This window comes from Morchella importuna (genome assembly GCF_003444635.1).
Source record: "Morchella importuna strain M04M26 chromosome Unknown Morimp01GS061, whole genome shotgun sequence".
Classification (NCBI taxonomy): domain Eukaryota; kingdom Fungi; phylum Ascomycota; class Pezizomycetes; order Pezizales; family Morchellaceae; genus Morchella; species Morchella importuna.
The window spans coordinates 37,552-62,441 of record NW_025763458.1 but is presented as its reverse complement, the minus strand read 5'-3'; the positions used below and the strand labels follow the sequence as shown (position 1 = coordinate 62,441).

The following is a 24,890-nucleotide window of genomic DNA, read 5'->3' as shown; positions in this document are numbered from 1 at the left end:
GGCAAGAGCTACGTTAATGAGTAGATGCGCAGTCATGAAAATTTCAACAAGTTTTAGAATCACTGCTATATCCAAGAAGTTCCCGACTGATAGAGCAGACCCTAGCTAGCCGGTAACTACGAGCTCGAAAAACGGTTATTATAAGCGACGCCCTCCGGATCCATATATAATATCGAAATTTACACTCCTAACCCAGGGACCGAGTATGGTAGTATGAATATAACATACCGCCCGACCATATCAACCAAACCAGCAAGTTCCAACACTCCATAAAAAACAACTCTCTGACTGCCAATTTCTATTTATCCCATGGCCCAAACGGTAGGCAATGAAAACGTGATACATATAATTTTGATACCGGAGTGCCAGGAAAATAAGAAATATCTATGTCTCTCCTTATCACGCTCTAGATACGTCATTGGGGATATGGCCTTGGATACTATACTAGCTTATTCTCAACAATCTATAGGGCTATAGGATAAGATAAGACGGCCATTGGAGTGGGATATAATATGAGAATTGCGAGTACCTTACAGGGGGCTTGGGAGCGTAGTGTAAAGTAAATTCATCATGTGATTGGGTGGATAGGGTTATTATGAGTGGGATTTAATATTTGATGTGCAGTATTGTACTTGATAGGAAGTGAATGCTGGTCTGTGATGGATGATATAGATCAGAAATCAATAGATCAATTGCAAACAAAGCGCCGATCCAGCAAGTCCTAGAATTTAACCCCAAGCTTTGGGCTTTGATATTTAATAGGGTTTACGTTCGGTTCGAAATTTCGAGATTTCCATCTCGTCCCCCAGGAGTGCAGTGTTGGGGAATTCGAAGTAGATATAAAACACAGCTCATACGTATGAGCCCCACTGCAGAACCTAGATTATGAGACCAGGGTAGTTACATACATGAAGCTTAAAATGATAATGAAGCCTCCGGGCGTATAGATTCCGCGGCCCCAGCTGCAGCCGTAGTTTAATCACTTCCAATCCACATTAATGTTGCATGAAGCGCCGACGTACGTCGACCCGCGGTCGATAACAGGACCGGATGCACCGGCCGACGGTCGACGGTCGGACTCTAGATACCCGCGCCGCCGGTACTGGATACAATTACAACGCCCGGCCGGACATTGGCTCTTGGGTAGATGAATTCATCTCTTCAGCACTTCACCCCTTCATCTCGTTCATCTCGTTCATCTCCTCATCGCACCCCCGGCCCGGCCATCGCCAACGAGATGAGTCGATGGTGCTGTGGCGGCATGAATTAAACCGGCTATCTACTAGATACTCACCCGTCTATAGGGCGGGCAGGGCCGGGCGGCGGGCCAACCATTGACTAGCTTCCGCACCACATCGCCAACCCGCACGGGCCCGGTGCGGAGGGTCAATCATTAACTCCCGCATCTGCGCGCCCGCCGCATGCGGTCAACCCCCCCCCCCCCGGGTTGTGGAGGGTCACGATGACCCGGCGCGCTATTCTACGGGGGCTCTTGGATGGGGTAGAGGGGGAGTCGCAGATGTGGCCGGAGGTTTATTTCGGAGGTTTATTTTCGGGGGATAAGCTTATTTTGGATCTAAGTTAAGGTTGTGGGAATGGTTGTGCGTTCTAGGTGTGGGTGATTGAGATTGGCATGGGGAGAGAAGAGGGATTGGGGGCGGGGACGGGGGATGTTAGGCGTGAGGTGAAGTGAGGTGAGGTGAGGTAGTGAGGTGTCTACGGGTGAGTGAGAGCGAGTGAACTAAACTACGAGTGAGTGAGTGAGAAGAGGTGAAGTAGCACACCACGCCCTCCCTCCACTCCCTCCCTCCACTCCCTCCCTCCACTCCCTCCCTCCCTCCCTCCCTCCCCTCTCCCCTCCCTCCACTCCCTCCCCTCTACACCCGTGACCACTACACCAAAATACACTTTCTCGCCCAACGCTCGACCACCTCAAAAAGTGCGTTTCCAAGCCTCGAATCGCAAATCGACCTCCAGACACCTCGCGTCTCAATCCTAAAATTTTACTCCGGACACCTCTCCTCTCCTCACTTTTTGCAATATCTAATTATTCCTGCCCTATAGCCCCGTGTGCGACCATTTTGTAACAGAGCGAAACAGCACCAGAAGCCGGGATCTCCCAGCGTACCGGGGTGGAGGGCCGTGGAGTGAGGATTGGATCGGTGGGTTAGGGTTTCATCACGGATTATCACTCTGTTTTGCCTTGTGCAGATCTCGGCGAATCATGGGTTGGGGAAGAGATAGCGGAGTTCAACTCATTCGCGGTGTATTTATATTATACATGCCGTGTGCTGTCCTTGATTGAGAGGGCCCAAACTCTCCCGCTCTCTCGGATCCAGTGGTCACATGCATCTACATAGGTTGAGTTCAGCCCCCCGCCTGTGGCAAGGGTATCCTGATGATGCGGCTCTGAGATGCCGGGCCTAAGGCGTAGAAGGGAGGGTAAGGCTCGTTTTGCGCGTGGATACAATGGCGCGCGCGGGTGTACCTTCTTGACGCTTTCGAGGCAGCTTACGCAGCTGGGGTGCACTGGGGTGGAGGGTAAGTGGAGGAGAGGAGAGGAAGAGGAGCCTTGTACATAGTGCACTACATGCCTATTAGTGCCGAATTATACACACCAGCTATTTATAATGAGGGGGACAGGGCGGTTTGACTGATGATTGATCATCCTTGGGAGACGAGGGAGGGGTGAGAGAGGGATGAGGGAGGGGTGGTGCTGTTATTATATTACACTTTTTGCCTTGCTCCTGTATATACCCAATTCAGGGAAGATTTTTGCTTTGGTACAATACAAATGAGAGCTACATGTAGCTAGCATCCTGTGATGAGGGGGGTTGATTGAAGGGTTGTTATTGTTACGTTGTGGCGTATGGATATAGTGATTGGTGTTTCCCCAGCGTTTGTTACATGTAATTACCGTTATGTACAAGGCTCTGGCATTAAGTGAGTGAACGGATCCTTACCGGTCAACACCCCATTTAGTTCGCTCACTTAATGCCAGAGCCTTGTACTGCTGTTAACCTTCAGCTCTGCTTCTGTACATACTATACCTGTACCTACATGACATGACATGCCCAGTGTACCTGCCTCCAGAGTACCTACATGTACATACTTCAGATGCCACCTTAGACACTCATCGACATCGACATCCTACCCCATCCAAAATGCAATTTGCTTTGGCGGATTACCCACCATCATCGCTCGACACGTCCCAACTTTCTTGCTAGCTGTTACTTCTGGATCGTAAACTAGGCCGGAACAAGCCGAGCCCAGCGGCCACTTTCCCGATTATGGGCAAGACGTATTTCCTGTTGCGGCCTGGTGAGACGGGCGCACCCGTAAAGGGGCGCCCAGGACGAGTCGGACAACTGAGAGGCACAGAGATGGACGGAGAGAGAAGGAGCAGCAGTCTATCTTAGATGTGAGTAACATGAGCAGCAGCAATCAAGCAAGTGAAGCCCATCCGTACCTGTTAGTAGAGTGGATGTAGGGACTCATTACATACATACTGTACAGGTACTGTACGGTACCTACAGTGCCCAGCCAGGATAGAGGGGATGGTCATGGATGGGCGCCATTATTTGCGCTGACGCGACGCTGCCCTGCGGCGCGCGGGGGTTGATTCGCTTCCTGGATTTGGCATTTTGATTTGGTGCCTGGCATGAAGCCGGTTGTAGATTACAGGTAGAGTGGGTGTGTAAAAGGTGGGACGGTGCCTGGCCTGGCCTGGATGGATTGTGTATGTGTCTTTTTTTTCCGGTTCTTTTGCTCTGGAGACTTTCGTTTCGTTCGTTTCTTTTCTGCCTGTCTGCATTATCAGCCCTGTCGCTCGTTTTTTTCTTTTCTTTCCTTTCCAATCGATTGTTTCCAATTCATTCACTCTACCGGCGGTACCAATAGGTTTATTGGGAGATCACTCAGTCTGCACTCTACTCGGGCGCCGGATCCACAACCACTCTCGTTTTTTTTCCCTTATATTGTTATTTGGGGTTATTTCCCTTTGAACGGCCCGGCGTTGTTTCTTCTTTTCTTTTTTGCCCGTCCGTACGTAGAGTGCGTGCTGCTGCGCATACAATACGCTCTCTGCCTACCTACCCTACCGCTACTGTACGGGTACCTACCCAGCAGCAGGTGTAGCAAGTAACAAGCAATAGCACACAAGCACAGGCACAAGCAAGCAGAATACTTGTTAACCCCTGCGGACCACGCATCCAGCCAGCAAACAGATTCAAACACAGCAGCAAGCAACCCCCTTCCATCGGATCGATCGCGTCTAGCTACTGCTGCTACTTGCTGCGCTGAAGGGAGCAGCTAGCTAGCTATTACTGCCCTTTCCTCATCTTACCTACTAACTAACAGTCTTTTTTTTTATTACTTGTTTTCCCTTTCTTTTTATCATTCTGCCTGTCTGCCCTTTCTATTACTACTAGAAGCCCGGTTTGATCGTCACAGCAAAACCCAGCTTGAATATACTCTACGGCTACCCACCTCCTTCCTAGGTACATACATACATAACCTACCAAAGAGATATTAAAGAGAGGGAGAGACAAAAGAAGGGTCTCAGCGGTTTCCTAAATCTGATTTGCCGGCCGTTCAGCCTCCCCAATCAGAGCGTGGGCCCCCCATCCAGCAGCAGCAGCTAGCACCACCACAAGTCTCCCCCCCCCCCTCCCTCCCAGCCCAGCCTCTCACTCACTTCACACTCACTTTCACTTTTACTCACGCTACCTCCGTACAAACCATCAAAAAAAAAAACCACCACCACCACACTCGCTTTTTTTTTCACAACTCTTCCCATCGTGGATACACCAACCCATCACCATCACCACCACCACGACGACAACCCCAACCCCGGCCAGCAATGAGGCCGCCCTCATTCTATGCCCCGACAACAGCCTCGGCGCTCCTCCTCCTCCTCACAACCGCACTAACGCCCACGCCCACGCACGCGCTTACCGCCACGGCCATAACGCAGCCGACACTCAACCTCGATGGACTCGGTCGCGTTGGCATCGCCGGTGACTTCAGCGGACTCTCGATCGTCGAATACGCCGGGCAGTCTGAGACCTCGCCCTTCGCCAATGGCACTCAGAGCCTGCTGTCGCGGCTGCCCAACGGCGTGTTCACGACGCTCGCGTCGTCAGACGCGCAGATCCAGGCGCTGTGCGTGCACGAGCTTGCCGACGGCACCGTGAAGGGCATCTTTGTGGGCGGGAACTTTACGGGGCTGGGGAATGTTGCGGCGAGCGGCGTGGCGCTGTGGAGTCCGGAGGATGGGAGTGTGATGGCGCTGGCGGGGCTAGCGGGGAAGGTGCATGCGCTGCTGTGCGATAGGGAGAAGGGGACGGTGTATGTAGGCGGGGATTTTAAGGCGAATGAGAGTAATAGTAGTAATGCGATCTCGTGGGTGGATGGGAAGGGGTGGACGGACTTGCCGTTTGATGGGTTTAATGGGCCCGTGAAGTCGATTACGGCGACGGCGAATGGGACGGTGGTGTTTGGGGGGAGCTTTACGAGCTTGGGGAATGCGTCGAGTCCGTTGGTGAGGCATGCGCAGACGGTTAATTTGGTGTCGACGAATATCACGGCGACGCAGACGACGGATTTGGCGGGGTTTAATGATCCCTCAAGTATTGTGTGCTCGGAGGGTACGAGCAATCAGTGGTTGACGCGGGATGGGCAACTGGGGTCTTGGACGGCTGGGTTCAAGTTTGAATTCAAGCCAACAAAGTTGAAGCTGAGGAATGCCGATCATGAGGGCCGGGGAACCAAGATATTTAGGTTCACTGCATTCCCACTAGCTGGTATCATGAATCTCACATATACCGACTCTTCCACCAACGAGACCAAGTTTTGTGATGCGTGGTGTGAATTGGGTGAAGGAGCTACTCAGGAATATTTCTTCGTAAATGATGTCAATATGAATGCAATTCGAATCGATATCTTCGAGTACTATGGTGCTGGAGGAGGTCTTGCTGGAATTGAGCTATTTCAGGATGGTATGTCAATGATAATTTGTTTCTGTCACGTGCCTTTCGAGGAATTTCGGTTAACGGAGGTAAACAGACATCTTCGCGTTTGCATCGACTGAGCTAAATGAGCCGACGTGCGCTTCAAGTTCTGCTGATGCCAGGTCAACCTCCACTGCCACAGGCCCATGGACGGCGATTGATAATGACGCAGTTGATTCTGAATACTTATCAGTAAATCTCGACGCAACTGAGCTTTCGACAGCAAGGGTGGTCTTCGAACCCCACATTCAACAATCGGGCGAGTACAGTGTGCTTTTGTTTACCCCGGGATGCCGGCAAGATAACAGCTGTAGTACCCGTGGACAAATCAATGTAACGGGCACGTATACAGCAGATGGGACTGCCGAAAGCCCTGTGATTTTGTTTCAGACGAACGACTATGACAAATACGATACTGTGTATCGGGGCAGAGTTGACGCCTCTGAGAGCGGCTTCCGACCTAGTGTTACTCTCACCCCGGCCTCGTCTCAGTCCTTTTCAACTGTGAATATTGTGGCCCAAAAGGTCCAATTCCAGTTGTGGAACAACATGACGAGCAGTGGCAGTGGTACCACTAGCACTGAGAGTACGGGGACAACAGACCTGAACGGCCTTTACGAGTTTGATCCCACACAGACTGGCACGCCCACCGCGTCGGATATTGCAAGCTCCGTTGTCAACTCTGCTGGGCGTGGCCTGGGTCCTAGCGCTACGGTCATTGCCATGACTGCGAAAGACGATATCACCTATGTCGCGGGTAATTTCAGCGCAGACGATGGGAGCTTCTTGTACTTCTTCTCGATTGGCCCTGATGGGCCCATCACACCATCGAAGGGGGGATTGAACGGCACTGTTTATTCCATGCTTCTTGCGGATGATATTTTATACGTCGGAGGAAACTTTCAAAACACCAACACCGAGTCAACCGACGGCGTTGGTTTCGTTGTGGGGTATGATACCACTAACAATGAGTGGGTGACCCTAGGCGCTGGCGTGAACGGCCGTGTCATGGATATCGTGGCCCTCAGTGTGAATGTGAGCTCTGGGACACAAGAAGCTATCGCTATCAGTGGTGATTTTAATAGAATTGAAGCAAGCGGGAGCTCTGCTGCTTTGGACGTCGACGGCTTTGCTGTCTGGGTGCCTTCTCAGAACCAGTGGTTGGAATTGATGGACGGAGACAGAATTGCCATTCAGGGGGTTCTGTCTGCCTCTGTTTCAATTCCTAACGATAGCGTCTTATATGCTGGGTCTATCTCCTCGCAGAGCTTGGAAGCATTTGGAGCTGTTACCATCACTGACACAGATCCAAACACGCTTCAGCCGCTCCCAATGATAATTCAGGAAACATCGAGCTCCAGTCTAAGACGGCGTACAGTGGTCTCTGCCGATTACCAGGGCGTAGTTACAGGTGCTTTCTATAATGAAGGAAGTGCAAATCTGACGATCCTGGGAGGTCATTTTACTGCAGAGGCAACAGCTGGTGGTACGGTTAGCAACCTGGCGGTCATCAATGGCGCCTCCAATGATTCGGTGACTGGGTTCGGAACCGAAATCAACAACTCGAGCGTAGTCATGACGCTTGCAAAGGTTGACGCTCTTCTATTTGTTGGCGGCTCGATAGAAGGCACAGTTGGTTCTACTGATGTTAAGGGAGTGGTCGTTTGGGACATGTCTACCAATGCGCTTGCCAGTGAACAACCCGTTGGCCTGGAAGGCGATGCCGTTGCGGTATACTCAATCAATAGGCGTCCAAATACCCAGGAGATCTTTGTTGGTGGAGCTTTCAGCTCAGCTGGCTCTCTCCCTTGTCCTAGCTTGTGCGTCTTCGACAATTCTGCCAAACAATGGACCAATATTGGGGGTGATGTGAACGGTACTGTTAATATTATACTTTGGCTGGATAATGATAGCCTCCTCGTTGGGGGTGACATGACGCTTAACAACACCGCTACTTATCTGGCGGTTTATAGCGCAAAGTCGAGTGCCTGGGAGGCCTTTACGGGTGATATTTCGAACATCCCCGGACCGGTGCAGAGTATCGCGTTTGACTCGTCAGCGAAGGATTCGTTCTTTATCTCAGGAGTTACGGTATCGGACGGATCTGCGTACTTGATGAAGTATGGTAACAACAACGATAACAAGTTTATTACCGTGGGTATGTTGAGATCATTTGTTGCGAGGATGTACGCGGGTTGTGTTAACATTTATTGTAGATGGATTGGGTGATGGCTCGACAATCAGAAATGTCCAAGTTCTCGAACTCAGCACAGAACATGCCAGCACCGACTCCCTAAGTTCAAGTCAGTCACTTCTCGTCATGGGATCGCTGGATCTTCCCTCTTTCGGCAATGCCTCTGCGGCCCTATACAACGGCAGCAACTGGACGCCATTCCTTTTGGCCTCTAAGGAGAATGGTGAACGAGGTTCTGTGGCATCTCTATTTTCAGAGAATGAACAAAACTTTAATTCTGGCCGTGAGTACTACCTGCATTGTTTGGCTTTCCGTTATATCATAGGGTGTTAACAATCCGTTCCCTGTAGGCAAAAAACTCGCAAGGGGATTCGTAATCCTAATATCACTAGCGATTGCGCTAGGTCTTGTGTTTTTGATAGTTGTTTTGGGCGTTCTGTCATCTTACCTTAGACGACGACGAGAGGGATACTCACCCGCACCTACACGGGCATCTCCAGTAGAACAATCGATGCAGATGCAATCAAGGCTTTCACCAGCTGCCCTGTTTGGCAGTATCGGACAGAATTCAGCAGGGTCACCAGGATCAAGACCAATGTTGACGTAGATGTTTTCAAATTCTTTTTCCCGTTTCGATTTTTTCCCATCCTCTCTGGTTTACTATCGGAGCCATATACTATTTTGATCTGCTCTTTTTCTTTCTAATTATTATCCTCTTCTTTTGTTCATTTTTTCCTGTTCTGCTTTTGGTTTCGTTGGAAGTAAAGGAGTTTAAATTCCCCCATTTTCTTTTCCAGTTGATTTAACTGGCTGACGCTTTGCCTTCGTTGCCTTCTCTTTTTCATCTTCTTGCGTTCCTTCGGGTGGGACTGTATTGCGCTGGAATAATAACTGGGTCGGATCCACTAGTAGAGATAGAGATCATGTATTTTCGGCAACATGCCGTGTCATATTCGTTTCTTCTCTTTCTTTTCTTTTTTCTTTCAACAAATTAGTCGTTTTGGGGGTTATTCTTGATCTTTGTTCAGGTGATCGTTTTTTTCACCGTTTTTTCCCCTCTGGTTTACTGGCGGTATTATTGTTGTTTCTATTCATCGTTTGCCTCATGTTTTTGTCTATTTTTCTTCATTTTTTTCTTCATTCCGTTTCCTTTTATTTTCTCAAGGCAGTTGAAGTTGAATTAGTGGGGTAGTTAGATTCGGGCTGGATGGAATATCGGTTTGGGCTGGGCTGGCTGTGACGAGGTTATGTCGAAGGAAAAGATTGAGGGAAGGATATCGAAGGATGGACGGATTGAAAGTGTATTGCATAATTTCTGAAACGATTACTTGTACGGATGCGTGTCAGAAGTAGCTATTGTTCTAAACAAGACACAAGCTTAATTTTTCTACAATATTGAAGCTTTTTTATTTTTAATTTTTTATTTTTGAGATTGTGACGTGATCTGATAACGATATATCAACATATTGTAATTAATTAAACTTTGTTGGAAGGAATTTCTCATTTGGAGTGCTATAATTACTTTCTGCGGAGTTACGTTGGCAAAGCTTTAAGAATTCGGGTGATATCAGGTATGTGTGTAAGTTATTACTTGATTTCCTAGAAGAGACAACCACAACTGGCATGATACTGTAGTAACACTGAAATTCGTAAAGCCCCACAATGGATGGCTAGAAGCACAAATTATCACTCGAACCCGTCATCAGTTTCCTTCGTGGTGCTGTCTTCAACATCAACAAAAACTGGGTCAAAATAGCTATCGTTTCCTGGGTCTTTGGATGTTTGCGCATGTGCACACTCATACGCCTAGTCTCAGAAAAAGTCGTCGGTAAGTAAATGCTCATGTAAAGGGGAGGGTGCTATATAGCTAGCTCTAAGTTCTGTAAATCCAATTCATGTATGACTAAGACTCACTTGAGCTGATGGAGATGTCGGAAGCTACATTTATGTATGGCATTAGTATAAATACATGTAATTAGGAATTGGTTGAATACAAAGCGTATAAACTTACGTTTACTAGAACAGCCGGATCCTTTAACTTAGCTACTCTGGCCTTTGCAGTATCCTAAACATTCACAATACAGTGCATGTGTTAGTTAAAATTCTATCTTTACGTTAAAATATTGCACCAAACTGTTGCATCAACACATTCATTATGGGCTTTGAACCTGTGGGAAATTTGCCGTTTTTTTCACAGCAATATTGTCAGGGCCCTTGCGCAAAGAGGCCTTTTTAGGTTCGATAGGTGTACTGTCAAGCTCAGCTATGATGGAAGTGGGGTTTTCATAGGTGGTTACGAGTGTACTTGGTGGCTGTTTTTCGGTGCCGAGTTGATCGATAGTTGTTTGATGGGACTTTTTGCCAGAAACGATGGCGCTATTTCCTTGATACCTCTCCATGGCCCTGTAGTTACCTAGAGATATGTATTTGAGGTAAAATCGGATGCTTGAGCTGAGGGGTGAATGGGGAAGTGGGGAGAATCATACCATGCAGCAGCTCAGCCTTGTACCATGAATCAGCTGGATTGAATTAACGAATGCTGCAGCCTGCCAATCGGTATGTTCCGGGCGCCAAGGACGACCTGCATAAACGTCAAAGCTTGACCTGTTGATATAAGGGATCTAAAGAAGAGTTACGAGTTTGCCAGTGCCTTGATTTCGTCTGAAAGAGATGAAGATTTACCAAATAATGGTCCGTAAGTACGATTTCAAGGAGTGTTCGCAAAGATGAGGTAATGACAGATGATAAGAACCGTTGTAGGTCATCATCACTGCCCACGACAGAGGGTTAGCTAAGTTCAATACAAAAAGCACAATATGATTAATAGAGTGATGTTAGCAGGTACCCATGATGGAGTTAGCTCGGAATAAGTGGTCTCTGTATACATGTACATAATACTTCTCTACATGTAGATACATGTACATGTAGATTAAGGTTGATGATCGACGGGGGTCTTTTTCCACAGGTACAACTTACATACATGTACGTCTACGCGCGCGCTCTATATACATGTAGTACATGTAGATACATGTAGATTTGTATGTACCGTACACTGTGATGAGTCTACGAGTACATGTACATGTACATGTAAGTATGCTCATGACGTTTCCGAACACGACCAATATTGCATGACATACAAAAAAAGTGGATTTGGGGCTTTTTTGTATGGTATGCAATAGCAGTCGTGTTCGGAAACGCTATGAATAGACGAGTATGTAGTATAGTACATGTATATATGTACGTCGATATAATTGTACATGTCGGGGTAAGTCTGTTGACAGTGCCACTGTCAACAGACTTACCCCTACACCCGTATACAATTATAGTTGTAAAATAGTAGTCTGATATTTAGTAAGCGCACGTGTACATATAATCATATTACATATTAAGTTATCAGATGGCACGTTGTTACTACATACGTGTGTTGCAGAGTACATGATTTAGAAGCAATGCCTGAGTACTTTGAAATCTCCTTGGAAGTGTATTTGCGGGCAGCAGAATTCCGTCTCGGGAATAAGAGGAGATAAACTCCGAGGAGAACTGCTAATTTACCTTTGACCTTTGTTTTTCCGTAAAAAAGACTACAGACAAAGAACAGCCACAGACTTGACCTCTTTAGAAATTAGAGTACATTCGTAAACCAAACTTTAGTGATTACGGAGCGAATATATCTAGGATTGGAGACGTTGCCCTGCACCTCATATCTTTATAGGCATCTATATATGGCAGGAGACCATCTGGATCTGCAGAGTATTGTTGGTCCGCATGTTTAACAGCAGCATTTTCGAAAAAGAAAAACAAGTAAAATTTTCACGACCTTGACATTAGTGATGCCAATGCCGATACCTATTATTCCTTAATTAATACTTGAGGGGTGGGACATGATTTAGGCTCTTTTCCCAGTTCCCCCACGGATACCATGCGAGTAATGTATGTACATACTACAAACAGTTACGGCCCTGGTATTTGCCAGACCTGTTCAATTCGATCCTAGCTCAGCGTACTAATATGCGGGTAAGGAACCTACGGAAGCACCGGAGGTAGGAGAGAATCTACGACAACCAGGAACATCAGTGCAGTAGTATGCAGATATGTAATCTAGCCTGGCGGGGCGACCGAGTGTTTTTGTGGTGTGTCATTGGGCTTAGGATATTAGAGGGTGTGCCAACATGAGATAAACATCGCCAAACAATAAAAAAAAATAGCCTCTATCGAGTCTGTTTCCCAACACTTACATAACTCTGTGTGTATGGCTCAAGTAAGTTGCATCAAGAGTCGGAGAGGAGCGTAGATTTTAGCTACTGTTTGCGAAGTGGTGATAATTCATCTGCCAGAAGTGTATAGCGATGATTGGATAGGTATTTGATTCAGATATCTGTAACCGTGGTTGAGGGTAGAACACATGACGCACGAATCCCCCAGAACAACTACATGTATTTGCTGCGGCGGCTGTATGAAGGCCAGAAGTACCCAGGAAGAGAGCAGCGACGTATGTAGAGCCCCGGAGTATTTTAGTTTGACCCACCGAACGAAACTCACTCCCTCAACCCCTCTTCTCCCCACTCCGCCACCACCATTGAATTCTTCCGCCCGCTCTTTCAATAAAGTCATCCATCATTACCATTCAATATCGTTGTATTCTGAAAAAGAAATCTCTTTCTGAAAACTCTAACGCTTGAGAAAGATGACCGACACCATCATTCAGCCAGATGTTGCTGCCAATGCTGGGTTTGTTCTCCCACTGTCTATCCACTCTTACCCTCAACGTCATCGTTCTTCCCACCCCAGTTTTCACCCAAACTCTTCATTTTTGTTCGACAGAATGATAGAATTGAGTTTTGCGAGAGTCTTAATATCAATATGGGTGCTACTATTTTCCAGCATTGCAACGGCGGGGGCGGGGTAGTTTTGAGTACTTGATGCTGATAAGCGATTGCAGCACGGTGGAGCTTAAAGAGAACACAACTATTATCGTTCTCGGCGCCTCTGGTGATTTAGCGAAGAAAAAAACCGTGTGTACCCAATCCCCATGGTTGTCAAGGTCTTACCATAGCTGACGGTTTGCGTAGTTTCCGGCTTTGTTTGGACTGGTTAGTGATTCCCAAGGTTTCAATCATCGAAAACAGCTAGTTGACTAGTTAAATAGCATAGAAATAAGTTTCTTCCTAAAGATTGCAACATCGTCGGATATGCGCGGACGAAGATGGATGGGAAAGAGTATCTCAGTCGGGTGAAGTCTTACATCAAGACACCTATCAAGGAGATGGAAGAACAACTCGAAGAGTTTTTGAAAAAGTGTTCCTATGTGTCTGGTCAATACGACCAGGACGAATCTTTTATTAGACTTCGTGAGCACTTGGATGAACTTGAGAAGGGCCGACCAGAAAACCATCGCATCTTCTATATGGCACTACCGCCCAGCGTTTTCACAACGGTCTCACAGCATCTAAAGAAGAACTGTTACCCTCAGAAGGGAATTGCACGTTTGATTGTAAGTTTTAAGCAAGAGGAGTAAACTATAAATGATATGCGCAGCTGCTTATGCTTGGAATAGGTCGAGAAGCCATTCGGGAAGGACCTCCAGAGCTCCAGAGAACTCCAAAAGGCGCTTGAGCCAGACTGGAGGGAAGAGGAGATTTTCCGTATCGACCATTACCTTGGAAAAGAGATGGTTAAGAACCTACTTATCCTTAGATTCGGAAACGAATTTTTTGGCGCCACTTGGAACAGGAATCACATCGATAACGTTCAAGTAAGTAGTATAATCAATGGAGCCGTCGGTCAGGTTTCTAATCTACACAACAGATTACGTTTAAAGAGCCTTTCGGAACGGAAGGCCGTGGAGGTTACTTTGACGATTTCGGCATCATTCGCGATGTTATGCAAAATCGTTTGTTTCCTTAAAACCCGGGTTACTAAAGACCTAAGAGGCTAATAAGGAACTAGATTTGCTCCAGGTATTGACTATTATCGGAATGGAGCGTCCGATTTCCTTTTCGGCGGAAGATATTCGTGATGAGAAGGTGGGATGAACCTTCGACCTTATTGAAGCCTATCGTTAACATATTCTAGGTCCGCGTATTGAGAGGAATCCCAGCTATCGAGCCGAAGAACGTCATTATTGGCCAATATGGGAAATCGCTTGACGGCAGTAAGCCCGGATACTTGGACGATGATACCGTCCCCAAGAACAGCAGGTGCCCTACATTCTGTGCACTTGCTGTTTATATCAAGAACGAACGATGGGACGGTGTGCCATTCATTCTCAAGGCAGGAAAAGGTAATATTCATTATCCATATCACTCAACTACAATATACTCATTTTACGTCTGGAAAAGCTCTGAACGAGCAGAAGACCGAGATCAGAATCCAATTCAAGGATGTCACAAGTGGAATTTTCAAGGATATTCCTCGCAACGAGCTTGTCATCCGCGTCCAGCCCAACGAAAGTGTCTACATCAAGATGAACTCGAAGCTTCCTGGGCTTAGTATGCAGACGGCCGTGACTGAGCTAGATCTTACTTACCGACGTCGTTTCAGCGATCTAAAGATCCCAGAGGCCTATGAGGCTTTGATATTGGATGCATTGAAGGGTGATCACTCCAACTTTGTCCGTGATGATGAGTTGGATGCGAGTTGGAGGATTTTCACCCCTCTGCTACACTATCTTGATGAGAATAAGGAGATTATTCCCATGGAATACCCATATGGTAAGATAGCAACTCAAATTCTGTGTGACAATCAATTGACAAAATGTAGGATCGCGTGGTCCGGCTGTGTTGGACGATTTCACCGCTTCGTATGGGTACAAGTTCAACGACCTGGCAGGTTATCAATGGCCCGTTCAAAGCACTGTACCCAACAAGCTCTAGACCATGATATGATCATTGTACTATGTGATACGATATAAACTTTTCTTGCAATAGTCCAGCAGTCTACTTCGCAAGACTTTATGGGGCTTTTTGGACGTGTTGGTGGTTGTTTTGAATTCCCTTTCACTTGTTACAAATATCTCTTGCGGGTTTCGGTTTTTCGCTGTTCGTTCGAATCTTTGTCTTTCCGCCAAGTTTCTTCTTTCTTCTTCGTAAGGTGCTTAAAAGATCTATTCGTTCTTGCTAAAAAAAAACATGCACCCAAATAATCGTTGGCCAAGACAATGACGTAGTGTGTATTGGTTACCCGACCGAGGTGACTTTCCGCGCATGGAGTACTAGGGGAAAGGCACAGCACCATTGAAGCTGACGTCTCCTGAAACGCATGCTCAAGGATTGCCAACACGAGCCACAGTAGATTTTGTTTATATAATTCTCGTCCCCTTATACTTTGTTGCTGTCTGTCTGTTTCTCTCGATATCGGAAGAAGCCCCTCTTTTTGATACCTGTATCTACATTTTTCGTGCCCAATCAGCAATCAGTTTGATCTTCACTTGGTTCGATTCAACTTGATTCAACCTCTATACCGGACACCTCAAACTTAGTGTCCGTACTTTGATGGCAGCGACATGGGGTGGTGCTCCATCTATCAGAGGTCCCACCGATTCAGTGCGGATGATACTATTGACGATATGGTTGGTGGCCCCACCCGCAGATATATCCTTAGATCATCAGATGGAGGCCATACTAATATTTCAAAGCCTAACTGGTGTTCAATTAGTATGGAGTGTTGAGATGTCATGTTAGTTTACCCCTAGAAGTTAATCTTTGATATCATTGGCCAGTAAGGCTAGCTTAGTACACTCACAGTATGCTATTTTTAGAGCTGTAGCTTTTGGATTATTTTTCTTATATTTATGACATTAGTTTATACGATTGGATTGCTGATCAAATGTATGCTTTATAGATTGTGCCCCTTACCTCTTGTCACTCGGTCTGACCAAATCCCTTATGAGTCTGGTTTGGATCGTGGGACCTATGGCTGGGCTCACACAACCCGTAGTTGGTGCCATTGCCGATAGGTCACGGTCACGGTGGGGTATTATCACCCTTTGAACTTTACATGTATTCAAGTTGGTAACTAAATATATGTAGGAAGGAGGCGACCATTAATGGTTATCGGGAGTGTCGTCGTTGCAGTTGCACTACTAATTTTGGGCTGGACTAGAGAGATCAGTACATTTTTCTTCGGAGAAGGCGATGCAGTTAGTTATCCTATTTGGCCTAATATTCTGGGGATTTACAGCACTGACCTATTCCAAAGACCAATACTATTGTTATTATTCTTGCAATTATGGCACTAGCTTTGGTGGATTTTGCTGTGAATGCCGGTTAGTCACGATCGAATTTATAGTTTATCTGAAGAAATCTATTAACAAGGAGAATTTGGTCTACAGTGCAGGCATGTTGTAGAGCACTTATTGTTGATACTCTCCCGATTCCTCAGCAACAACACGGAAGTGCATGGGGTAAGTCTCTGGATTTACTCTTTCTCTTCGTAATTTACTCATGATTTCGAAGCTAGTAGGATGATCGCAGTCGGCAACATTGCTGGCTATTTTGCGTAAATTTTCCTAATTAGTTAGACAATGAATGGGATAATCTAATGTAATTTTACAGGGGCACAGTCGACCTTAAGGCGATATTTGGTACTTCTTTGGGTGATAGTCAGTTTAAACAACTCATGGGCCTTGCCGCATTTTGGCTGTTGTTCTGCATCCTTGTCACCTGTTTTTGCGTAGATGAAAGAGTACTTTTGAATAGACGGTGATATTTCTAACCCAGCTCGTTCTTCTGCCGTTATCTAATACATTCATATCATTCTTCGGTTTTAGGAGCTCCGATGAGAAATCATCCACCATTCAAGTATTTGTCCTGATATGGAGAACCTCGTGGCATCTTCCAAAAGGTATCTGGGATATGTGTGTAGTTTTGTTTTGGGCATGGATAGGTAAGTGGCATTCAAATCGTCAAGATTCAGTGCATTTTTAACAGATCTTAAGGCTGGTTTCCATTCATGGTTTATAGCACAACATTCGTGGGTGAGGTCCTCAAACGATATGATGCGGCAGCTCAAGAAAGTTTGCAATCGTCTACGGATGTTGTCGGCGATATTGCAAGAGTCGGTAGTATGGCATTGGTTATGTTCTCAGTCGTATCTTTGCTCTCATCGATCTTGCTGCCCTGGGTGGTGACATCCCCAGAATCTGATGAATTTCGCCAGAAAAATCCTGGGAACGGTTCACTGGCCAATTTTCTAGAATCCATGATACCTTTCAAACCAAGTTTAGCAACTGCATGGATTGGTGGGCATATCATGTATGCGTCATTAATGCTAATGACGTTGTTTGTGTCAACTGTGAATTTGGCAATGCTCTTTGTTGCCCTCAGTGGAGTGTGAGTGTACTATTGGAAACTGTTAATTGTACGGTCACGGCTGACTTAAATATAGGGCCTGGTCTTTAATGACTTGGGTAAGTTATTTCGTTCTATCGTTTTTATATCCAATGCCTATCCTAATAGAGTGAAGGCTCCTTTTAGTATTGTTGGGGAAGAGATTAATCGACTCAATATTTGTGGGCCGGCCAACAGTTATCGTCCTCAGAGATTAAGTGGAGCATATGGGCCTCTAAACCATCACCGGAATTTCGAATATGATGAAGACGTAGAGATGGAGGAAGCGACAGAAAACCCTATACCTAGTGATACCACTCTAACAACAGTGAATCCAGAAGTCGGTTCTGATGACCTTGCAGGAGTTTAGTGAGTCAATAATTTATACATTTATTTCCATTGAGAAGTACAGCTGACAGTGATAGTCTCGGAATTCTGAATGTGTTTGCATGTCTGCCGCAATTTGTCGGTTCATTTATATCTTTTGTTGTATTTTCAATACTGGAGCCGGGACTAAGTCCCGAATTCACGGAAGGAGATGTCGGGCCTCCAAGGGTCGGTATAAATGCTATTGCGGTTTGTATGGGTATCGGCGGAATTTCTACTTTAGTTGCAGCGCATTATACTTTAAGGTTTAAACATCGTTAGTAGAGAGTGGAAGGTAGGGTAGATGGATGATTAGAAAGTTTGTGATGGTAAATAGAGTGGTAATATTATTATTTGTTTCGGGTTCTAACTAGAAACTACACGCCCACTAGGAGGCAGCTAGCACCTTATCCCTTAACCCGTCAATTGCTGACCCCGGTGATATAGGGGTTGAATTTATATGGGGGATCTATTATTTGATAAGAAAGATAAGAAGATCTGTTAGTAAAGCCACACCAAATTTGCTTTTTTTTTTTGGTGGGTCAGCATTTTGGTGACGGTTTAAGGGATACAATAGTTGCCCTCCGCTATCCCTTGGACGCGTGAGACATTTGGAGAATCTCTCATGCATTAGCGTGCCCTACCTAGGAAACGATTTACTATAATAAAGCAGCAACTTGCGAAGTTTTTGGCATCTCTGAGTATTCCGAAGACCGATAAATGCAGCAAACTGCTTACCCGGACGTTTTCTCAGCCAAATTCTAGATCACATGACTGCCAATTCCCGCTAATGCATGAGAGAGATTCTCCAAATGTCTCACGCGTCCAAGGGATACCGAATGCCAAAAAAGCCACAAATCTGCTGTAACGAACGGGTTTGGTAATCCGAATCTGAATTTCACATAGAATCATACCTGATTTATCAAACGAGAAAGTTTGGAATATGCAGGTTCGTTATCAGTAGTAGCATGGGGGAGGGGGAGGTCCCCCACGTAGCTGCTGAAGTATGTGTAGGTATATAGTACAGTCGCCCTCCGCTATAACGAACGTGTATATTGGCCATTTTTCGTTCGGTACAGCAGATTATTCGGTATTATTCGGCATAGCAGACTAAATTCTTTGCTGAAACAAAAAGAAGCTGGCCCAAGTGGTACGCTACAGCAAATATTCGGTATAGTGGCATTCGTTACATCGGAGGGCGACTGTATACAGTATTGCTCTTACGGACCCATATTACATACAGGGATCCCTTCCTCTCTCTGTTCATGCGAAAACTGAGACATAGCGCAGAAGGGATACCAAATGTGAGATCGTGGTGGGTGTTCCTGATCGTCATGTAAACCTGCCAAGGGGTACCCGGTCCAGTGACTAAGCCGCAAAAAAAAAAGTCGGGAGCTTCCACTTCACATAACAGGAATAAACCCCTCAAACAATTTAGGAAGGGGATTGAGGCACACGTTTTCAGTGACGACAAGCTTTCAGACATTAGAGGAGATTCTTTTGTTTCTGGAGATATGATTACTATCAGTGAGTTTCCTGTGATTGGTGTACCTAATTGCACCTATAACGTCGTGAATCGTTTGCTAAATCTAGTGTTTCTAAAGAGGTTCCTTGCTCCTCAGCCAACATTGGTACGAATAGGAACCCGTCCTCTGATTTCTTCTGAGGAATAAGTCCTATGGGAAGGTATACCAAAATTGATCTTTTTTTAGGTCCCGGTTTCGACGTAGTTGGTCTATCCCTCTCCATCTGGCTCGAGCTTCAAGTCACAATTAAGGCCACGACCACCTCTTCGCACCCCGTCAATTGCCAAATTACATACGAAGGCGAAGGCGCCGATCACGTCCCGTTAAATGCAGAGCACAATCTTATCACCCGCACTGCGCTCTACGTCCTGAAATGTCACTCGAAACGTGCTTTCCCGAGCGAAACACATGTGCATATCGTTAACCCAATCCCACTCGGTCGTGGTCTCGGTTCTTCTGGTGCGGCTGTTGTTGCAGGTGTGCTGCTCGGCAATGCGGTTGGCGAACTCGGTCTCAGTAAAGATAGAATGATGGACTATTGCCTGATGATTGAACGCCATCCAGACAACGTTATGGCAGCCATGTATGGTGGATTCGTAGGCAGCTATCTAAAGGAACTCGACCCTGCGGACATGGAGCGAAAAGAGATACCGCTGGCAGAGGTCCTGCCGGAGCCTGCTGGAGGTGTGGATACGGGCTTGAAACCCCCCGAGCCACCACTCGGGATTGGACACTATATAAAGTTTGGTTGGGCGCGGGAGATCAAGGCAATTGCTATTATCCCTCAATTTGAGGTTTCTACTGCGACAGCCAGAAGTGTGCTGCCAGTGAATTATAGCAGAGCAGATTTGGTGAGTGAATTTCTTAGTGAGTGATGGCATAAGTGAGTAGTAGAGATGCTGAACCTTCATAGATTTTTAATCTGCAAAGACTTGCGGTACTTACCACAGCGCTGACCAGGTCTCCCCCTGATGCGGAACTCATCTTCCAAGCCATGCAGGATAAGGTACATCAGCCGTACCGTAAAGGGCTGGTATGTCTTCATTCTTTTGAATATCTAGCTGTGTTTTAGAGACTAAAAGCTTAGATCCCCGGGCTACCTGGAATCCTGGCTTCAGTTACTCCCCAGTCCCACCCGGGTCTCCTCGGGATTTGTCTCTCAGGAGCTGGCCCCACCATATTGGCGCTGGCCACCGAAAACTTTGAGAACATCGCGAATGAGATTCTGACAAAGTTCAAGCAAGATGGGATCACTTGTGACTGGAAGGTGTTGGAGCCTGCTTATGACGGTGCCCAGGTCATAAATTCATGATCATTTTATCATTGACCCACGTCTAAGGTTTGTATAAAAAAAAATAGAGGTTTATGCCTCCAGTCGGGGCGGATACGCGACAGGGTATAATTAGTGAATTAAGAAGTAAGCATGACTACTATGCGGCCGCAGCATCTCGTGCACATTCCTTGATACAATAAAAAAGAAATTCACAACAACCCTCATTTTAGTCATTTCCACCTTGAGATCATCTTACCTAGACAATACTGCAGATATCCTAAGCGCTAAATCAAGGATCTGTAAGTGCTCATCAGAGCCATCTGCTAGGCGCTTGTCAACTTCGGAGAAGATCAAGACGATATCGTTCTTCTGCGCTGCCGTTACAATGTCGTCGAAGATTAATTTATTGTACATCTACCAAAAACGTTTCTAGTTAGAGATCTCTAAACAGCCATCGATAATTCAGGGTAAACGAACCTGCAATACAATCTGACTCGCACTCCACCCGTCTGCGATGATATCCTGGACTAGCTTGGATATTTGCGGGTATGCACTGATGCCCTTCTTAGGTTCGCATGCCTTTAACAACTCTTCGACTGTTGCATCTGGTATTACACCTGCAATCTCCTCAATTGACCGAACAGTGACGGGTTCACCGGCTGTTACAACAATTCCATCGTTTCCCATCTCCTCATCTCCATCATTGTCCACCACTGCATGCTTAATCGGGTTATGTAGTCGCGCCGCCGACTGTAGGTAAGTGATGGCCTTTCGTAGGTCACCATCTGAAACCCGAATCAGTGCGTCGATAACGCCATCCTCGTAATCAACACCCTCGGCTTTTGCGATTAACTCTAGCCTCTCCCTAGAATTGGTTTCGTCTAAGGGCTTGAATCGGAACTTTGAGCATCTAGAAGCAAGGGGATCGATGATCCTCGTGACATAGTTGCAGATTAAACAGAACCTGGTTATTTTGGAATATGTCTCCATTGTACGTCGAAGAGCCGACTGTGCATCCTGAGTCATGGAATCTGCCTCATCTAAGATAATAATCTTATAGGGAGGGCACGGGTAGGCGGAAGATTGAGATGTAGTTGCATTTGAGACGGTTATTCGAGCGAAATTTTTGACTTTTTCACGTACAATTGAAATACCGCGCTCGTCAGAGGCGTTGAGTTCAAGGACACGAGTTTTCATGAGATCTGGGCCATAGAGTTCCTTTGCGAGAGCGAGAATCGTAGATGTCTTTCCTGTGCCTGGTGGGCCATAGAAGAGCATGTGAGGAAGCTGTAGAATGTTAGATGTAAGTGGAATTGGGGATATTTGCGGCACTGACATTCGAGGATTGGAGGGTACGTTTAAGCACTGTGATTGTGTGATCCTGGGCAGTGACATCACTGAGATTTTTGGGGCGACTGGATGGTGTTAGAGGGTGGCTTTTCGCGTTTGATATTTCTGCAAAAATGGATAACTTGCTATTTTTCGACCCAGGGAACAGGTCTACTAGGGTCCTTTAATTTGGTGGAGGGAATAGCATTGCTCTGTGCAGTGGCAGCAGCAGCTCTTCGGGCGGCGACATCAAAGAAGGAACTCATGGGGGCTGGTGTTGTGGAGAAGAGTTATGGGTCGAGAAGAGTATGAAATAGTTTGCTCTAGGAATTTTCTGGCCGAGTATGTAGTAGACGCGTTCGAAAATGGTGCGCGTTAAACACCGCCAAGTCGCCCCCCCACAAGCTATCAATTGCTCTTGACTCAGCCGACGGAACTCTCCTGACACTTGGGCCATTCACGGTGTATCACTCAACCACTCAGCACTTAAGGGCCAACAGTACTATTCTTCTCTTCTCTGCTTTGTGTTATCATTGATATTACCCCTCACGCCTCTGCTTCTCTAAGAACAATCCACCCACTCTGAGTTTACTCACCTCCTCCCATCCCTCACTTCTTATGATTCAATGAGCGATGCCGCAGATCCACAACCCCCAGCAGCTACCCTTCCGGGGGAGAATCGGGAGAGCAACGATGTGCGCTACTCAAAGCTACTGAAGCAAAAGCGGGGGGAGTTCCTAGATCATCTGCTCAGAAGCTTAGATATGATCGCCTATTGCCATTTCTCATATTTGTATTTCTTAGAGTAATTATTATCCGCCCCTGCCTTTCTGCTTCCAGAAGAGGAAGCAAGGAGCAGAGCTGAACTCATAGGAACACAGTTGTAGTCTGTTTAGATTCATTATCCGTTCAGCAATTCAACTTAACTTCCTCACACCAAAGCCTCCGAATTTTCCTGTGCATTCTCAGCGCCGCCCAGCCATTGTCGCGCTGTTTGGCAGTACAGCATTTTGTTTTCTGTGCCATGTTCTTGGAGCCGCGCCGAGCGCTGGAGAGCTAAGCAATGGCTATTTACATGGCGGATTTATTATAGACTTTATCGGGCAAGGTTTGTAGTACTTTATTCTTTTCGAAATTTTGAAGCCTTGCTTAGACTGAGATGGCTGTACAGAGGGCCCAATCTCAAAATGGAGACTTGGTTTTATGGACGCTATAATACTATCCTTACAGGTCGTTATGTTGAGCCTCGTGGTTTCAAAACAAGATCAAGAGGCCGCGGATATGATTACTGAGGGACGGAGAAATATCACCCCTGCACAAGATTTGGAGTCGGAAGAGCGAGGGGAGATACGTCGACACTCGTTTGCCTCATTGAATTCCAACCGCTCTAGCAATTTATCAGAGGCACGAAGGCCAGATGAGACCCCATTGATGGATAGTGATGAACACACAATCGGTATAATAGTGGATGAGAGTAGCGAATCCGAGCGGGAGAGGCTACGAAGGGTCTTTGAGCTCACCTCAGGGGAGTTTGTAGCTGCGGAGCTCAAGGTTGTGGAGGTAATTCAACAACAGTGGCGTAAAACTAACGTTCCAACTGGAGGAGGAGGGGTCGGGAGTACAGCCTCTGGAGGGAGCTCGAGAGACAGAAGACGTCTATAAAGTCAACAGAACAAGTGGTTTTGGGCGTCTTCTACTCTTATTTACTTCTATAGTAATATATTAAAAATGTTCGTGCTTGCTTTGGCGTTTCATGGTTAGGCAGTCCATTGGATTTCTGATTTGTTGACGGGGGAGGAACTTAGTGGACCGTACTATAGGCAATGCTCTAAATGGACAATCTCCTATATTAAATGGGAACTCTGCCTTGACGATGCCCCATTACACTCAAGTCTCGGCGCGGTGCGGGCTGTGTATCTACATGTAGTACATGGAGTTCGGGTTGTTTGGAGTAGGATTCATGGCAGCCAGGGGAACTAACCCTAATTGCCACATCAGTCTCTCGTTCTTTCCTTTCCATGTGTTTATTAGACCCAATCCTAGATACAAGTATGTATCTATATCGGCATTTTGAGAGAAGTTTATTACAGTATGTAGATGTACTTGTCGGAGTTTTTATACTACAAGACTAAGGCCGCATCGGGCCAACACGCTGCACGCCGCGCCTGAGAAGTGCTGGCACCCCCGAGCCAAACTCACGAGGCGATCACCTCTGCTCTGAAACCCTCATATTCGAGACAACTGTCAGAGAGAGCTCTATTGTGGTCATACCTATCAATAAGTTGAGTATGCGCGAGTGCCATGGTTGTTGGGCTACGACTCAATATAGTAGGTGCCAGTACTTTTCGAGTGCGACTGTACTCGTTTACCACGAAAAGAACCAGGGATAGTTTGTATGAGAGATCACCGCCACTCCATACAAATAATCCTTGCCCTGAGCAACTGCATTTTCTGGTTCTTTTCGTGAGATCTGCCGAGAGCACTTCTGGCGGCAGCTAGATACAGCAGCACGATATTGCATAATCGTACTGTAGAATGCTCGAAGGTATTTGTACAAATATAATTGAATATTATTTTACCAGACAAATCATACTCCACGTTTTTTTTTTTAAACAAAACAAAACAAAACGACAATGTGAATGAAGAGGATCAGCAAGAGACTAAAATCATTCGCTTATTTCAGTATTTCCAGACTCACGTGACCTCAAAACATATTCTCTATGTCTTGGCTTTTTCTTGACAACCAAAGGGTCGTAAGACATACATACAGCCAGTCATGCTCTCTTGAAGACAAAAGGTCAAAGGATTTTACAACACAAGGCTGGGGATAACAAGGGGCGAAAGCGAGGCTGGCATTTGCACCCA

The 24,890-nt window shown here is 46.3% G+C and overlaps 6 protein-coding genes across 6 annotated transcripts; 4 read left to right on the top strand and 2 right to left on the bottom strand.

Moving 5' to 3' along the window:
- Window positions 1-4,861: 4,861 nt before the first annotated feature.
- Window positions 4,862-8,812, top strand: LAJ45_11236 (uncharacterized protein; the record flags this gene model as incomplete). Its single annotated transcript, XM_046120746.1, has 5 exons — window positions 4,862-5,999; window positions 6,067-6,274; window positions 6,326-8,169; window positions 8,228-8,488; window positions 8,556-8,812. The coding sequence occupies 5 exons, from the start codon at window positions 4,862-4,864 to the stop codon at window positions 8,810-8,812; spliced, it is 3,708 nt and encodes a 1,235-aa protein (XP_045966039.1).
- Window positions 8,813-9,625: 813 nt separating this feature from the next.
- LAJ45_11235 (uncharacterized protein) lies at window positions 9,626-11,054 on the bottom strand (the record flags this gene model as incomplete). The annotated part of the gene is made up of 12 exons (XM_046120745.1): window positions 9,626-9,649; window positions 9,728-9,752; window positions 9,902-10,011; window positions 10,120-10,143; window positions 10,217-10,270; window positions 10,374-10,455; window positions 10,511-10,517; window positions 10,597-10,618; window positions 10,692-10,786; window positions 10,842-10,855; window positions 10,909-10,975; window positions 11,051-11,054. 12 exons carry the CDS (start codon window positions 11,052-11,054, stop codon window positions 9,626-9,628), a joined length of 528 nt encoding a protein of 175 aa, XP_045966038.1.
- A 1,604-nt stretch (window positions 11,055-12,658) lies between these two features.
- Window positions 12,659-15,077, top strand: LAJ45_11234 (uncharacterized protein; the record flags this gene model as incomplete). The annotated part of the gene is made up of 11 exons (XM_046120744.1): window positions 12,659-12,694; window positions 12,890-12,933; window positions 13,145-13,217; window positions 13,275-13,295; window positions 13,352-13,696; window positions 13,760-13,957; window positions 14,011-14,095; window positions 14,152-14,228; window positions 14,278-14,485; window positions 14,544-14,915; window positions 14,965-15,077. The coding sequence occupies 11 exons, from the start codon at window positions 12,659-12,661 to the stop codon at window positions 15,075-15,077; spliced, it is 1,572 nt and encodes a 523-aa protein (XP_045966037.1).
- Window positions 15,078-15,695: 618 nt separating this feature from the next.
- LAJ45_11233 (uncharacterized protein) lies at window positions 15,696-20,735 on the top strand (the record flags this gene model as incomplete). The annotated part of the gene is made up of 24 exons (XM_046120743.1): window positions 15,696-15,772; window positions 15,839-15,879; window positions 16,045-16,071; window positions 16,141-16,176; window positions 16,233-16,342; window positions 16,402-16,468; window positions 16,535-16,606; window positions 16,659-16,701; window positions 16,758-16,904; window positions 16,973-17,088; window positions 17,141-17,266; window positions 17,362-17,443; window positions 17,529-17,534; window positions 17,590-17,611; window positions 17,668-17,900; window positions 17,957-18,107; window positions 18,382-18,397; window positions 18,475-18,499; window positions 19,188-19,212; window positions 19,286-19,424; window positions 19,502-19,528; window positions 19,610-20,274; window positions 20,337-20,456; window positions 20,511-20,735. 24 exons carry the CDS (start codon window positions 15,696-15,698, stop codon window positions 20,733-20,735), a joined length of 2,598 nt encoding a protein of 865 aa, XP_045966036.1.
- A 213-nt stretch (window positions 20,736-20,948) lies between these two features.
- On the bottom strand, window positions 20,949-22,291 carry LAJ45_11232 (uncharacterized protein; the record flags this gene model as incomplete). The annotated part of the gene is made up of 4 exons (XM_046120742.1): window positions 20,949-21,110; window positions 21,174-21,983; window positions 22,033-22,111; window positions 22,173-22,291. The coding sequence occupies 4 exons, from the start codon at window positions 22,289-22,291 to the stop codon at window positions 20,949-20,951; spliced, it is 1,170 nt and encodes a 389-aa protein (XP_045966035.1).
- Window positions 22,292-22,651: 360 nt separating this feature from the next.
- LAJ45_11231 (uncharacterized protein) lies at window positions 22,652-24,005 on the top strand (the record flags this gene model as incomplete). Its single annotated transcript, XM_046120741.1, has 5 exons — window positions 22,652-22,830; window positions 22,907-23,133; window positions 23,197-23,585; window positions 23,697-23,755; window positions 23,831-24,005. The coding sequence occupies 5 exons, from the start codon at window positions 22,652-22,654 to the stop codon at window positions 24,003-24,005; spliced, it is 1,029 nt and encodes a 342-aa protein (XP_045966034.1).
- Between the last annotated feature and the right edge of the window lie 885 nt (window positions 24,006-24,890).